This window comes from Tauraco erythrolophus, chromosome 3 (genome assembly GCF_009769465.1).
Source record: "Tauraco erythrolophus isolate bTauEry1 chromosome 3, bTauEry1.pri, whole genome shotgun sequence".
NCBI classification, from domain to species: Eukaryota; Metazoa; Chordata; class Aves; order Musophagiformes; family Musophagidae; genus Tauraco; species Tauraco erythrolophus.
The window spans coordinates 48,733,512-48,750,140 of record NC_141467.1 but is presented as its reverse complement, the minus strand read 5'-3'; the positions used below and the strand labels follow the sequence as shown (position 1 = coordinate 48,750,140).

At 37.9% G+C, this 16,629-nt stretch overlaps 1 protein-coding gene across 1 annotated transcript in view; it reads right to left on the bottom strand.

Moving 5' to 3' along the window:
• Positions 1-16,629, bottom strand: part of LAMA1 (laminin subunit alpha 1) — a 113,657-nt gene that overhangs the window by 15,532 nt on the left and 81,496 nt on the right. Inside the window, 14 exon segments of the mRNA XM_086609297.1 lie at positions 773-897; positions 1,413-1,563; positions 1,806-1,939; positions 2,757-2,900; positions 4,659-4,813; positions 5,129-5,311; positions 7,192-7,333; positions 10,201-10,283; positions 11,524-11,666; positions 11,913-12,076; positions 12,168-12,284; positions 12,521-12,731; positions 15,840-16,002; positions 16,168-16,279. Coding sequence (XP_086465423.1) covers positions 773-897; positions 1,413-1,563; positions 1,806-1,939; positions 2,757-2,900; positions 4,659-4,813; positions 5,129-5,311; positions 7,192-7,333; positions 10,201-10,283; positions 11,524-11,666; positions 11,913-12,076; positions 12,168-12,284; positions 12,521-12,731; positions 15,840-16,002; positions 16,168-16,279 — 2,027 coding nt within the window.

Here is a 16,629-nt window from a genome sequence, read left to right as displayed (position 1 = left end):
TGATTTAGCCATGGGGAAGGATGTATACAAGATAAAAAATGTTCTTCTCTGATTTATGAAAAAACCCCAACGATTTCTTCAGGGAAAAAGTAATTGTTATAGCATACACTCTCTTACTTAAAACATGTCGTATATTTATGAAAATGCTTTGCAGGATTTCACTTACGATAAATGTTCTATTAGCCTCTTTCCCTGCAATAGAATAGTTGTAAAAAATATCTCATACAATCAAGCAGCACCCTCTGCTGTTTCTACATGAAACATTCTGCAAAGGGAATATGGTCAAGCATATTTCTTTTCAATTCCTTAAAACATACAAATAGTTCAGTCTGCAATGCCCCATCACAATGATTGTAAGAATGGTAGCAAGCTCAGTGGCTACAGTTTTGCTACAGATTTTTTTTGTAAGAGCGCTTTACACTGTTTCTTTTCCCTAGGAAAGAATAAATTTGTCTTACTGGAAATTGCTGGTAAACAAACATTCCAAAATAATTTGGTTCACTGGGAATCTCTACTTTCAATGCACAAAATAGACCACAGCAACAGAACTCTTCTGAGAAAGTGATTAATAAGTGATAAAATTCCATACAATTAAATTATTTGACATGACTGACACATTCAGATTTGCATGCTCAGAACTGTAAGTTAATGATCAATGAAACACTGAGTATTTCAATTGTCTGAGTACATTATTTTTAGCTAGCATAGCAACACATGTTGCAGATGTAAACTACTTTAAATCTTATACAAAAAAGAAAGTGAGACAAAATACCTTCCAAAACAGCCATTGCATTTGCCCTCTCTTTCCATGTAGTTCCAAAGACCGATAGATTTGCCGTTCAGGGATGCCTCTCCCATGCACCCTTTAAAATGGGTCACCTTAACAGCAGGCGATTTCTATAAGACAAGAAATACTTCATGAATACAATTAATGTTAAGTACTCTGAAAATGATGCAGCCAAATTTTCGCTTGGTTGTTTTCCTTGAACTCTAACTTTGTTAGACATAAATCATAACAAAAGAACAACATGTTTTAGCATAACTATTAACAATTATCATTTAAATCATAATAGATTAGTTTTGCAGCAAGTAAAAAAGTAAAATAACTATGTCCTTGACCTACTTGCATGCCTCATGTCATGAATAACAATGGCACACTAAAAGAAGCCATGGAAGAAGGAAATGGAAAACAAATTCATTGTGTAATGTCTATGCATCATGCATGCACACACAGCCTGTCCTGGTTTTCCAGGAAGAATTAACTTCAGGATGCCAGAACATCCTTATAGCATTTGTTCACAGGACCTGGCATTTCTTGATGAAGTAACCAATTCATGCAATTATTTCTAAGCCAAAAGTATATCTTAAACATGATATAAAAATTTTACAGAATGTTCATCTCAGAATTTAACCTTGATTTGCCCTCCAAGTCCTCCGATAAACATTAGGGTTGATTTGTTAACGTTCAGTACGCTGGCCGTCCCCGGAGATGTTGCAGATTTAGATGAAGGCTTCTGATTGGAGTTAATTTCCTCTATGCTGAGTGTACCTGTTTTTCCAAACCTGCCAAGTACAAATACTAATAAATAGTTTTAGAAATCATCAGGCTTAATCAACACATGCTATTGGCTTCTCTTTTTACAGACAAGAAAAATCTCGTCACTGGAAAACTCAGAAGTTTATGTTGTTTATGCCAAGTTCATTCACTAAGTAGCTGGACATTTCTACAATACAGCCATCTCATAAAAAAAATAACAATAATCAATTTTCCTATCCAACATTTATGTCATTCTCATTTTAATTACCTGGTTGCATGTATTCTGTGCCATTTGTTGTTGTCAATGTGAAAATCAGGGTATTCCACTCTTGTTGATCCAGAGCCCAGATCCCAAAGAAGAGCTACCTTACCACGTCGCATCTCCACCGCAAGGAAGTCTGTCTGAAAAACAGTAGGGCTTATTCTAACACAGCATCGAATGTGTAGTTTCTGTTTTGTGTATTTTAACATGTAACATTAAGAAAGTCTTTCCAGATTCATGACCTTACATTCCAAAATACTGGAATTGACTTTTAGCAAAATCAGGCCCAGCAAGTTTTTACTCACCTTTGCTTTTAACGAAACCAAAAAACTCACTTTATATACAAGTAGGTGAATGCTTTCTTTACAGATATATAAAAACATATAATGTACACATACACGTAGACATATAGAATTATGCACTTCTGAGTGTATGTGAAGTGACCTACCAGTCTGTGAAAAAGTACTATCACATGACAGCACGCAACAAGGAGCTAGCAGTTGTGTATTTATTAGGATTACAGAGGGGAGGAAGACGAGGGCGATGTGACAGTGAGCCACCATGCTCCTTTTCAAGTGGGTGGATGTACCATGCTGATGAGGGCCAAATTCAAGTACTTTCTCTGTGATGTCAGGCAAATAGCTCGATATACTCCAGCTCGCTATAGGAAAGCATCGCATAGAGTGTTATGCTCCATGAGGTTAATGGACAGCATGGTAAAAGGAAGGGAGAGTTTCATGATGTGGCCAAGAGGAATCAAGTGCTTTTATTCTTTACCTTTGAGGATGTCTGGAATCATCTAAGGCAGAAAAAGACTTCCACCCCTAGTGAACACATTTGTCTGCAAGGGGACTCACTTGGATACTTAGTTTGAAGTCAAGTAGAAAGAAACATATACATGGTCATTTAAAACATTTGACCACCATCACCTTCAATAAACGTATGTCAGAAACTTACCTTTCCATTGCTACCCAGGTAGAAAAGGAGGTTATCTGGTTCCGCAGTTTTAACATTGAGTGTTAAGGTGTTGTAATTCGTAGATGAAATTTGGGGTTGGTAGGCACGAATGCAATCTCTGTCTGCTGATACTGCAACTTTAATCTGGGGGCCAAAGAAAGAAATGGAATCTAAACAAGTTTCAGTGTACACAGCACATATTTCTGGAATATATACTTAGCTTCTAAACAACAGATGCAAGCCATTTGCTGAGATATCTTCATGCAATCTAAGTATTGCTACCTGGGTTAGATCTTAGCATTCCCCTTGGTATCACTTGATAAAGAAATTCACAAACAGAAAAGAACAAAGCCTGTCATAATTCATTCATTCAGTTAGGAAATTTGAAGCCAGTAAACTAAACTATTCAAATACCTCAGAATATAACAATAAATCTTGGGTCAGAAACCTATGGATCAGTAAAAGCCACTATAATAATATCAGAAAATAAAGATAGAGGAATTGGAAACCTTATGAAAAAAGTAAGAAATGAAACATAATTTCTAGTCTCTCTTGAGAGAAATTAAAAAAAAAAATTAAAAGGCAGACAGACCACAACAATTATGGTTATTTCAAAATTTTACAACATAGTTTACACGATTATTCAAAAAATACATTTGTGAATATATTACAATTTTTTTTAAGACTAAGTAGAGAAATTCATATTCCTGTTGTCATACCACTAACTCCTTTGAACAGTGTCTAGTATACTGATAAGACATTGATTCAAGCTAAATGCAGCCAAATTCTAAGGAATACCAAGGAGCATGGTAGTGTAATGACAGAAAACCCATTTTACCAACATGAAAGCTTTAACTTCATCAACTTAATTGAATATGCCTGTAGCAACTAAATACATAAAGAACACATGCATATGCGTAGGGACACAGATATATAGTTTTTCTCCTCTAGTAAAAGTTTACAAACTTTCAAAATTGGAAAAGGAAATTTTGCTAATACTTCTTTTTGCCCTGTCAGGAACCTCTGTGGTTTATGACACTTCAGAAAATACTACTCCCTCTTTTCTGCAGTGGATTCATTAAGCTTCAGTAGACTGTGACAGAGAAGCAATAACCATATAATTAAGGAGATTTGCAGAAAGAACAGAAAGCCTTTTATTTTTTAAAACAAAACCTCCCTAAACCTTACAATAACACACCCACACTAAAGCCAAAGGCAAGCCAAAGACATGCCAAAAATTGTTGAGTGCAAAGTCATTTTCATATTCCCCTCATAGTTTAATGAGGTTCATAGTACAGTTGATTCACTTTTGTTGTCTTCAAGGGGGGGTGCAGATATTTAAAAACAAGTATATTATTTGTCTTAAAGTATTCTGGATGCACAGCAGCTTCTTGCAAATAAGAATGTATGGACATGGCGGAGCGCAGATGGCAAATTTATTGATAGAATCAACACTTTTTAAAAAAATTGTAATGATACTTGATGCTATTTGGAGGCATCTCAAATCAAACTCCAAAATAAGCTTAGAAATTAATATCTTGTCCTAAACAAAATGGCAGCACCATTCCCTCAGTTGTCTCTTTCTCACCAAAATACCTCTGTGAGTGCTTTCTGGAATACTGTATTTCATTATTTTTATAGGGAACAAAAGGAAATAGTAAATAAATTACTGCCTTGCTGTTCTGACAAACTCGCAAGAGCAACAAGGAAATTGAAGCTAAAACTATAAAATGTACCAACAGCTCTGTCAGTACACTTGTAGCACCAGTCAGTGCTCTTGGAGTTCAGTGAGACCCCTGAAAAACTCCGTGTTTTGACAGTAAATTTTAGGCTCTTTATCTCAAAGAACTTCCCTGCTAAATGTGAAAGTGAAGCCATCAAGTCCGGGATGATGGAACTTACAGATGCTGCCTGCTTGCGGGCCTGGCTGATGAGCTCTTTAATTTCAGACAAGTTTCTGTTCAGGTTCTCCTCTAGCATTTTCAAAGGTTTCAGTCTATCCAATAAAAGACTTGCTTGTGCTTCAACTTCTTTAACTTGTTTTTCAGCTGTCATTGCTGCCAAAACATAAATGAAATGTTGAGGCACGGTGAAAGAGAAATGCACTGTTCATTGCTAAAATATGTAGCCAAGGAGGCCTGTTTCTGATCATTTTATTTTCAGCAATTTTAAACATGAGTAAGGAACATGCACACTTAAGGGTAACCCATGTGACTCCTCTAGAGGTCTTTTAAAAAGTTAGCACATTTTTATTGAATTAAGAAGAAACTTTAAGTCTGGTAGACTCATATTTAATGCTTATTAAAATTGAATATTAGTACTGTTTCTGCAAGCAGTGACATTTCTAAAGAGCAATGAAGCAGCAAACTTACCAGCTTTTGATGAATCAACTATAAGTTCACTAGTTTTCCTCAATGTGTCATTAACTCGGGACAATGTAGAAGAAGTATTCAGGAGCTTTTGACTGTAATCCCCAAAGTGACTTAAACCCACCGCAGCACTTGTGTTTGCAGACACAGCCAGCTCTTTCACCTCAAGCATAAATTTCCTTGTATCTGAAACACAGTTCCCAGGTTAAAAAAAAATCACAGCTTTCATACATACTTGGGAGTAGTAAATGCCTGGCTTCATAACAACACAGTTACAAACATAGTCAAAGCACTAGAAATGCTGTCAATTATGCTCCTTTCGCAGTAAGAGTTATATTTTTGTTTTTATTCTTCAGTCTGTGAGGGGAGCTCCAAACCAAGGACCTACCGTGATCTAACTTTGCTTAACTGCTGTATGTGTCTCAGCTTACAGAGTGGGAAGTTTACCTTCTGTGAAACTGGAGCGCCAGGAGGCTGATGCAACTCCTCTTGCCCAGTTATTAAGTTGGAAAATGGCCACAGCTATGGCCCTGAACAAAAAACATAGTAAATGTTCCCAAGCTGGTGATACAGATTTGGATATAGCTATAGATGTAGTTACGTTTGTACACACACACAGAGGTATGTAATTATAAAATATATTACACACATATAAATAACAAAATTTGCAGCAATTTTAATTAAGGCTTATGAGTTTAGATTTTCAAGTCTTTTAATCAAAAGATTTGACTAATCCAAGATTTTTCATGATCAGCTCTGAATACAACATAGACACAGAGTGCGGTGATGGAGAACTTGATTCTGTCCATCCCAACAGGAAGGTTACAGGAATACATCAGGCTCATAGAGTTTAAGTTCCCTGAATGAGTGTTGGCACCCAAAGTCACTAGTCTGAGACTTATGTTTTGAATCCTCCAGAAAGCTGGAGAGGTAGAAGGTCTATTACACCTTTTGCTTTGGGCTACAACCACTTAGTGTACCACTCTCAATCTCAGCCTGCCCCTTACACTACTCCTTGTGCCCAGAACAGTGAGAAGATGCTGCAGCTGATTTAGGTCTACAGGGATCCTTCTTCACCACCAGTAGCCCATACAGAGGACAACACCACCATGAATCCCTACCCAGATTAAAAAAAAAAAAAACAAAAAAGAAAACTTCAAGAAATGTAACAACAGAACTGAAATCAAGCAATTTTAAGCTGTGAGTTAAGGAGGACTATCCTATGTTTTTAATAATGTCTTAATTTTCAATCTGTAGCTTTAAGTCAGATAGCATCCTGCAATTAATATCCAGTGTAACTTTACCACTAATATCACTCTTCAGTGTGAGTTCATAGCCTGAGTTGTAAAATGGGTATTTTAAAGCTTTGGGCTTAGCATTCTAATCTGGACATACACTACAACCCAACAACCCAGGGAGGAGGCCTTTATGAGTGTTTTTCTACCTTAAAAATAATACTATTAAGGTTGGTAAAGTATTTCAGACCCTCTTATTTACAACTTCAAAGACATTTTCTCTATTAGTTTCCATGAACTCTAGGTCTTGCCTTTATCCAAAATAATGACTTTTTTTAAAAAGGGAATTCTTTTATTTTGGAAAAGCATGGAAAGAATGTTTTAATCAGTTAAATGAAGTCAGCATTTACAAGAAGAAAACATTTAGATGCAGATGATAAGATTCACAGCATAGTATAAACAATTTTGAAACAAGCTATCTAAAGAAAGCAAAACCTCACAGTTCCATACATAAGTTTCTCTCCATGTGAGACTAAATATTCTAGGACTTCACTCTCTTCTCATCGGTGTAATTATATTGCTTTCAGAGCCTCACTTGATTTACCACAGTGTGAAATGGGAATAAGACTACAGGCTTTATTTGACAACCCAGTTGTGTTTCATGAGTTTACTGAAAAAAAATGGAAAATATTCCTTGAAAGGCAGGAGGCTAAATGAGTCTTCACTATATTTTATTGCTAGGTCTCTGCAATCAGACAATGAACAGGGTTTTATTATGATTGTGCTATACAGTTCTGTAATAAGGAAAATGTCCATATATATTTCACTTACCATTAGGCAATGCTCTTAGTGTCAACAGGGAATCATTAAGCTGGTTAACAATTTTACTTGTACTTTCCTGAATCTTTTCTACCTTTTTGTTCAATCCATTCAATCCAAATAAAAGGCCTGTAGGAAGAAATAACTGATTTTTCTATGTGTAAACAAATGCCATACAACCCACACAAACCCTATGTACAGGGATAACAAGCATTCACTTATTTAATCAGTGGAACTTTTTTGTTTGTTTTTTTTTTTTTTTTCAACAGAAAGAGTGTTTTACAAACAAGAATGCAAAATGAACACAGTCTGCACAGATAAGCTCCTGTGGGCACTGTTCCATTCAAAGATATCCTTTTTGGTTAATTCTGTCAGACTGAATTGGAAGAAAAAATCAGGAAAATGCTATAAATTAAAATGAATCCATGATTTATGAACCTTTATGATTTTTGTGATGCTCTTCACTTTTTCTGATATCTGACAACTGCCATTCAAAGAAGTGTTTTCTTTTATTTATTTGTGATGTTTGCAGAATCCTCTCACTAAAAATAAAATACATAGAAAGAAGGAAGAAAAAGGAAAAACTCGGACATGTTCTGTCCGAGTTACATAAAATGTATACGCATCAAGTCATTGATTTTAAAAGCAAAGACCACTTTACAGCTACAATTTATCTCTGAAACATTCGCTTTCTGTCCAATTTCATCCAAAATTTCCCTTAGGTCCAGACTCTGCTCCTACATAAAGTCTTTGTTAAAAATGCTCTTTGAACTTCCATGGTGCAGACTCCCATGCCTTGCTGATATCATTGGAGTAACAAAAAACAAAAGGATTTTGGAATTTATAGAGGGACTCTGAGCCAAAAGGCACTTTGTACTGACAAAGTTCAGCTCGTTTCTGTATTTCAGCTGTGTAGAAGGAACAAGTAAAAATGATTATGATTTAAATATATCATCCTACATCCTTGTATAATTCATGATTTATTAGATAAAATTGGATGAATGCATTTGTTCAAGAATTATAGAATCATAGAATGGTTTGGGTTGGAAGGAACCTCAAAGATCATCTAGTTCCAATCCCCCTGCCATGGGCAGGGAAACCCTCCACTACACCAGGTTGCCCAAAGCCTCATCCAACCTGGCCTTGAACACTTCCAGGGATGGGGCATCCACAACTTCTCTGGGCAACCTGTTCCAGTGCTTCAACACCCTCTTCAGTGAAAAATTTCTTCCTTATATTCAATCTAAATCTGCACTCTTTCGGTTTAAATCCATTGCCCCTTGTCCTATCACTACACACCCTTGTAAAAAGTCCCTCTCCAGCTTTCCTGTAGGCCCCCTTTAGGAAGTACTGGAAGACTGCGACAAGATCACCCCGGAGCCTTCTCTTCTCCAGGCTGAACAGCCCCAACTCTCTCAGCCTGTCTTCATAGCAGAGGTGTTCCAGCCCTCAGATCATCTTCGTGGCCCTCCTCTGGACCCGCTCCAGCAGCTCCATGTCCTTCTTGTGTTGGGGACTCCAGAGCTGAACGCAGTATTCCAGGTGGGTCTCACAAGAGCAGAGTAGAGGGGCAGAATCAACTCCCTCGACCTGCTGGCCACGCTTCTTTTGATGCAGCCCAGGATACGGTTGGCTTTCTGGGCTGCCAGCGCACATTGCCGGCTCACGTTGAGCTTCTCATCCACCAGCACTCCCAAATCCTTTTCTTCAGGGCTACTCTCAATCCATTCTCCGCCCAGCCTGTCCTTGTGCTTGGGATTGCCCCGACCCACGTGCAGGACCTTTCCCTTGTACTTGTTGAACTTCATGAGGTTCTCACAGGCCCATCTCTCCAGCCTGTCAAGGTCCCTCTGGATGGCATCCCTTCCCTCCAGCATGTCCACAACACCACACAGCTTGGTGTCGTCAGCAAGCTTGCTGAGGGTGCACTCGATCCCACTGTCCATGTCACCAACAAAGATGTTAAATAGCACTGGCTCCAATACTGACCCCTTGAGGAACACCACTCGTCACTGGCCTCCACTTGGACATTGAACCGTTGACCACAACTCTTTGAGTGCGACCATCCAGCCAATTCCTTATCCACCAAGTGGTCCACTCATCAAAACCATGTCTTTCCAGTTTAGAGACAAGGATGTCATGTGGGACAGTATCGAATGCTTTGGCTAAGTCCAGGTAGACGATGTCAGTTGCTCTTCCCCTATCCATCAATGCTGCAACATCATAGAAGGCCACCAAATTATTCAGGCACGATTTGCCCTTAGTGAAGCCATGTTGGCTGTCACCAATCACCTCCTTATTTTCTATGTGCCTTAGCATAGTCCCCAGGAGGATCTGCTCCATGATCTTGCCAGGCACAGAGGTGAGACTGACTGGCCTGTAGTCCCTGGGTCTTCTTTTTTCCTCTTTTTAAAGATGGGGGCTATATTTCCCCTTTTCCAGTCAGTGGGAACTTCACCAGACTGCCACGACTTCTGAAATATGATGGATAGTGGCTCAGCAACTTCATCCGCCAGTTCCCTCAGGACCCATGGATGCACCTCATCAGGTCCCATGGACTTGTACACCTTCAGGTTCTTTAGATGGTCTCAAACCTGATCTCCTCCTACAGTGCGCAGTTCTTCATTGTCCCAGTCCCTGCCTTTGCCTTCTGTGACTTGGGCGGTTCAGCTGGAGCTCTTGCCAGAATTACGTTTGTTCTTAATCTACTGCACATTCTCTAACAGTTTAATCTATAACATTTGGAAAAACAGCCATTTAAAGAAAGCATTGCTTGGAGGTAAATGAGGTATAATGAAGGCAAATTTTTTTGCATTTTACAGAGAAAAATTATATTCTTACCTAAGAAAGTAAAATAACACATGGCTTCATAATATATTAATCTTAATTGTATAAAGATATGTATAGTCATAAACAGTAGTTTTTAAAAAAAAACCAAAACCACATCCAAAACCCCCACAAAATAAGACATAGAAAAAGAAGTTGAAGCAGAAATGTGAACTCTAAAGAACTGACCATCACTTTTTTATTCAGGTTTTCAGCTTCGTTCTGAAATTTGGAACTAAGCAGTAGAGTTTCTTTTCCAAGAAGATTGAGAGACTCCTCTGGCTGTAAAACACAGATAGACACCAGTTGCCATATATGAAAAACACAAATTCAACTGAAAACATTTCAATATCTGTGGATGTCTACTTCAAGTTATTGAATGTTCTCATTATTTATGAGATATTCTATTTATTACCTTATTAAGTATCAATTTAAAAAAAAAAGTTGTAACCATTTTTCCAAGAATGTGGCATTTAATCTCTTTGTGAATTAACAAAAAGAAGACTGTGAAACAAAGTCTACCAAATTACAGTTTGAACATTGCTACTGATTCAGTGCTGTCTTCTGGAACGTCAGTAATTCCAGTTTTAGGCCTAAGTCAAAATTCCCAGCACTGAGGACTTTAAAGTGAGATATCTCAAAATCCCAGTCTTTAAAGTGTTCTTTTAATCCATTTCTCCAACTGGAAAATCTGGAAAAGTAACCTGCAGGATTCACGTTGCACAAAGCTTTAATAAAATAGAGTGCTAAAAAATAATACACAAGCTCACTGAACAATTGCGTTGTCACATATTTGTTTCTGCAGGCATAATATGCATGAGATTTGTAGAACAGCCCATTCCTTCCTTGGGTTTACAATCATGAAAACCAGGAAGAGATAAAATGGTGGAAATAGAATAATATGTAAGTGATAAGGTCAGACTGGTAACCAGTCAGGTCTTTTTAAACTACTGTTTCAATAACAACCCAATAATCTTGCAAGGCAGAGGATTAGCAGATGAGACACAAACATACATTTGGCTATGAAATGTCCTCAACTAAGCAAAATAGTTGTGGTTGGGAACATATAGATAGAAATGGAAGACGGACAGGTCAAATAAGGAGATGGTTGAATAATTCCAAAGGTGGAAGGGAGCACCAGAGGTTTCAGAACGTAAGTCCTATAGGAATGTATGTCAGATGACAGATATAAACACTCAAGTCCAGTCCAGCTAACCATGCATTAGACATTAAAAAAAAAAATCCCAACACCCTAAAAAATGGTAAATGGTACTGTGGCAGAGAGAAAAGCAAGGTAAACAGAACATGAAATCTGGTACCATTACTGCCTTAGAGTACAGATGCAGGATAGAGTATATACCAGTTGGTAGGACAGGCTGCCATATGTGCCACCATCAAGAAGACTCAAATTTCATCAAGTGGAAAAACAATTAGAGCAAAATATATTTTGTTCCAAAAGAGAAAATACGTCCAAAATGACAAAGGGAAAGACATTAATTAAAATACTAATATTGATACTTACTAAATCCAAGGGGCCATTCACAACTCTAGATGCATCATCTGCCAAACTCTCTGTTCTTTCAATCACACTTTTAACGCTGGAGTGGGTGTAGACAGCAGCAGTTGTGTTCAGAGTCACATTTCTTACTTTAGAGAGGCCACTAAATAGAGAATTAACAAGCAATTCTCTTTTCATGAGAGTTTCTTAAACATGGAGAGATAAATGGAGAATAAAAACTGATCACAGAATCATGGAAGAGTTTGGGTTGGAAGGGACTTTTAAAGATCACCTAGTCCAGCTTCCCTGCTGTGGGCAGGGAGTTCCTTTAGTGGATTTAAGCTACTACCTATTTAAATTAAATCTGACAGACGCTACTGTAAATCTCCTGATTTCATATGTTTCTCACCTCTCTAGTGCATCTGCAAGTCTTTGGAACTGGGCAGCATGGTCCTCGGCTTTGTATACCAGGTCAAGCACTCCTCTCACAGACATCTGCATCACCAGTTCGTCCACGTGGTGTCGCAGTTTGGTGCTCCACAGCACTAACCCATCCTGGTGGACCTCCAGGTTCTGCACAAAAAAATGGTTTCCTCATTTTTTTTCAATAGCAAAATACACCTGATGACAGTGTCAGAGAGGATGTTAAAACTTAAGTACTTACAGATGTCGAGTTCTTTACATCTTGGGCAAGAGCAACAGCAACGTTCACTAGGACCTTCCCTTCTTTAATGAGCATGGTCGAGACTTCTTCACCTTCCTTTATATTTAGCTTTTTGTCCTATAGCATAAATCAAGTGGTTTATAGTAGTCTGTAAAGTCAGCTAGTGCAGATGAGTTCACATATTATAAAATCAGTTTTTGATTTTCAAACAGGGTTTTCTTTTGAAGTTTTAAGGTATCACAGATATTACCATGTTTAAACATGTACAAATATTAAAAAGTCAAAAAGTAGCTTTTAAACACAATTTCCTGTTTGGTATTTCTTAAGCAACAACACTGATTGTCCAGTCTTACATGTAACTCTGCCAGGTTGCTAGAGATAAGAGGGAACAAGCGATAGGTCTCATTGATGTTAGCGAGTGCCTTATTCAGCAGGTCCTGGCCATCTTGCAGTCTGCTGTTGTGCTTTGATAAGAGCTGGCTTGCATCTTTTTTTAGTTCAGCAAGCTCCTGCTGGGGTTTAAGATATTCTTTCTGAACCCGGATCAACAAATTTTCTGCAGCTCTGAAAAAGGGAGGAATCAGAAAAAGAAATAAATTGTAAAGGAGAAACTGAGGCCTGCATTTCTTAGTAGAAATCAAGGTACGCACAAAATTAATTTAAATGCACCTTCTTACAAAAGTCTTCAACTTTCTTCTACAATAACATATGTACACATTATTGTAGTTAGTCATCTTCCCACACAAAAAGATGACTGCCTGGGGGAGAGGGCAGGAATACAGTTCCTAAACTTCATATATGGTGACTTAGAGGGGAAAGGGAGTAGTATAAATCACATTTGCTTGGACTTATTTGGGACATCCCCCACATCAAAACCTCTGTGAAACATCCCTCTGGGACTGGTCTATGTCTTAATTGTAGGGATTCATATTTTGAATGTAGGATCAAAACACCAGTTATGAGGATTGACACTGGAAAGAAACAAGTAAACAGAACTGAAGGACATAAATCCAAGAGTCTTGAAAATTTTAAATATCAAATAAAAATAAATAGCCTTTTTAAAATGGACACTGAAATGAGCAATCTCTACACTTCTCTTTTGAAATCTGTAACAGACATTATCTGGGAAGTAGCAAATATCCTCAAATTTGTCAATTGTTAATTGCTTCAGCTGTTCTGTTTGGGAATATCTGCATCTCCATTTGAACACTTTCCATTTGAACGCTTTCCAGCAGTGAAGGAATTGAACTGAAAATGATCCTGAAAGTTTATTCCTTTGTTTCTCTTTGTTTCAGCACATATGCTGCACACTGCAACTCCAGTAATGATACTTTCATATAAAGGTTTGTCTCTTTTAATCAGATTTCAAATCATATAGATCTTTAACCAAAGCAAAAGAAAACTAGTTTATTTCAAAATTATATACAGCAAAACACATTCCATCTTTCTTATTGAATAGCAGATGTGCATTTGCATGTATTTCTTAAAACAAATAATCCAGAGTCCTTACACTTAGAAGCCATAGCCTTAAAAAAAGTCACAGGAATGAAAATATTTTACAGATAGTAATGGCTTCTATTTCAGTGTAGAGTAAAAATGTTGTATTTCAAATGATTTAGGAAGCTTGCCTTACATGGCAAATGTGCGGAGACTTCAGTTATGAATGTTGCTTAACAGTATGTCATCACAAGCTCAGTCCACTGTGAACCATGTGGTAACTTCTGCTCCCTGAAAAATGCACTGTCATAATGCTTATTTAAATCAAGTTTTGAATTTATAGCTGCATTGCATGACAAAGTCTGCAGAGCAAATAATCTTATAAATCTTAAATCTCTTCTTCAGTCTATCAAAGGACACTCATCAGAGAACTTCCAGAAATTTCAACAAAGTCTATAATTGAAAAAGTTAATTTACAAGTGTCTTCTCTAACAGCTCAAAAGCTGATGTTGAAAGTCAGAACATCCTGTTACTCTGCAACAGGACATTTTCATAGAATCATAGAATCATAAAATGGCTTGGGTTGGAAGGGACCTCTAAGATCATCTAGTTCCAACCCCCCTGCCACAGGCAGGGACATCTTCCACTAGACCAGGTTGCTCAAAGACTCACCTAACCTGGCCTTGAATATCTCCAGGGATGGGGCATCCACAGCTTCTCTGGGCAACCTGTTCCAGCGTCTCACCATCCTCAGAGGGAAGAATTTCTTCCTTATATCTAATCTAAATCTACCCTCTTCCAGTTTAAAGCCTTTGCCCCTCATCCTATCACTGCACACCCTTGTAAAAACCCCCTGGCTTTAAACTGAAAGAGGGGAGATTTTGATTCAATATAAGGAAAAAATTTTTATGTTGAGAGTGGTGAGGCACTGGAACAGGTTGCCCAGAGAATTTGTGGATGCCCCATCCCTGGAAGTGTTAAGGTCAGGTTGGATGAGGCTTTGGGCAATCTGGTGTAGTGGGGTGCCCCTGCCCATGGCAGGGGGGTTGGAACTAGATGATCTTTGAGGTCCTTTCCAACCCAAACCATTCTATGATTCTAGTAGGCCCCCTTTAGGTACTGGGAGGCTGTTAGAAGGTCTCTTCCTTCTCTTCTCCAGGCTAAACAACCTCAACTCTCTCAGCCTGTCTTCATAGCAGAGGTGCTCCAGCCCTCGGATCATCTTTGTGGCCCTCCTCTGGACCAGCTACAACAGATCCATGTCCTTCTTATGTTGGGGACCCCAGAGCTGAACGCATTACTCCAGGTGAGGTCAAGTACTTACGTTTTTGTAAGTGCAAGAAAACGTATTTGAAGTTCCTAATAAATGTAAAAATAAATGGTACATTTCTCATCCTTTTAGCTTCTATATAATTTAATATTTAGTACAAGGACAGCACAGGAGTCTGTTGAACAAAATCAGATATGCTACCAGCGTAAACTTTCTATTCTGCCTAATCCAAAGCACTTAATATAAGTTAAATTTTCAGAAACATTCCACTCTGGTCTAAATCTTTGTCCCTTTAAGTCAATGTTAACATTCTTATAGTTTTTGGTGGGCTAGGACAATACTTAGTATTTCTGAAGTTGGAACAAAAATTTTGTTGACTGTTGGAACAGTCAATGTTTTATATTGTCAAGTCTGGCGATAAGCACTAATAAATAATGAATACAAAAGTAATTTTAAAATAGTCTTTAATTGAGGACAGATCAAGTCAATGGAATGTAAACCTAAACGGTGGCTCAGAATGCTGGAACAAGTGCCTTGGTTTCATTTGCAAATCTATGTAATACATATTCCAGTGACAATAAATCGTCATGTCCTTCAGCAGACCTGACATGTCCTGGGCTTGCAATTGACTGAGACAGTTCTATGGTGTCTCCTAGCCAACAGCAACAAGGAGATGTGTATCAGGGCCAGTTTTGAATCATACTGAAACCGATGAGTCATTTCACTTGTTGCAATGGAATTTTGTATCACATCCAAACAAATAGGCTTTGGCTACATTAGTATCACATGGGGTTCCCACATATCTTCAAATAATGGAACTCAGAGTTCATATAGCTCCACCTGGGCTAGTTATCCATCACATTGCCTCTTACTATGGCACAATGTTTCTCCAGCTATCTCTCCAAAAACCAGTATTACATAGTATAAACACATGCGAAATGAAGTTTTCAGTAGAACAGGCTTACTTTAGAACATTGGTAGCATTGTGATGCTGTTGGACAAAATCTTTCTTGCGCAATGCATCCAAAAGGGCAGAAATATCATCCTGCAGGCTCTGAGATGTAGCATTTGACAGCGGGAGATCCAGGCCCAGTGTTTCATTTAATGACATAGCAACTTCAGCAAGTACTAAGTAGGAGAGCAAACAATTTAGTCATACCATTAAAAAAGGAACATATGTGAACCTCCTGTGCAAACTGCAGCACTTCCCAGGTAAACAGTTCTTTAAGAATTGCCAAGGAAATACCCTCCTAAATTCTGTAAAGAAGTGGAAATATCTTAAAAGCAAGATACCTTTGATGGCTGTATGCACTGTGTCAAGAAATCCAGTCAGTTCTTGACTTTTATTCCTGGTTTCCTGAGTCATTCTGTTAAGCTGCCAAGCTTTTTTCAAAAGCCTAGACGACTAGAATAAAATAAGATATAATCTTTGACAGTTCTTCTAAAACACTGATTAACTGTCTATATTTTTTGATAAGGTAGACCTAACTGATTCATAAATCTCTGATGCTTCCATGCTCACAGATGTCTCAATTATGTTGAAAGTTCCAGCCTCTGATATCAGTGAAGAATTGTGTTACCAATTATTTTCATAATCAATAAGATCATAACTCCCAAAGCTATTTCTTTAACATTCCATTTTTTTTTAGCTACAATTAATGTATCTTAAGAAAATCACTCTTTTGGATACACCACTTTTAGCAATAACAACACTGCTAGTGCAAACACCTCATTAGATTAAGCATACATAGTCAG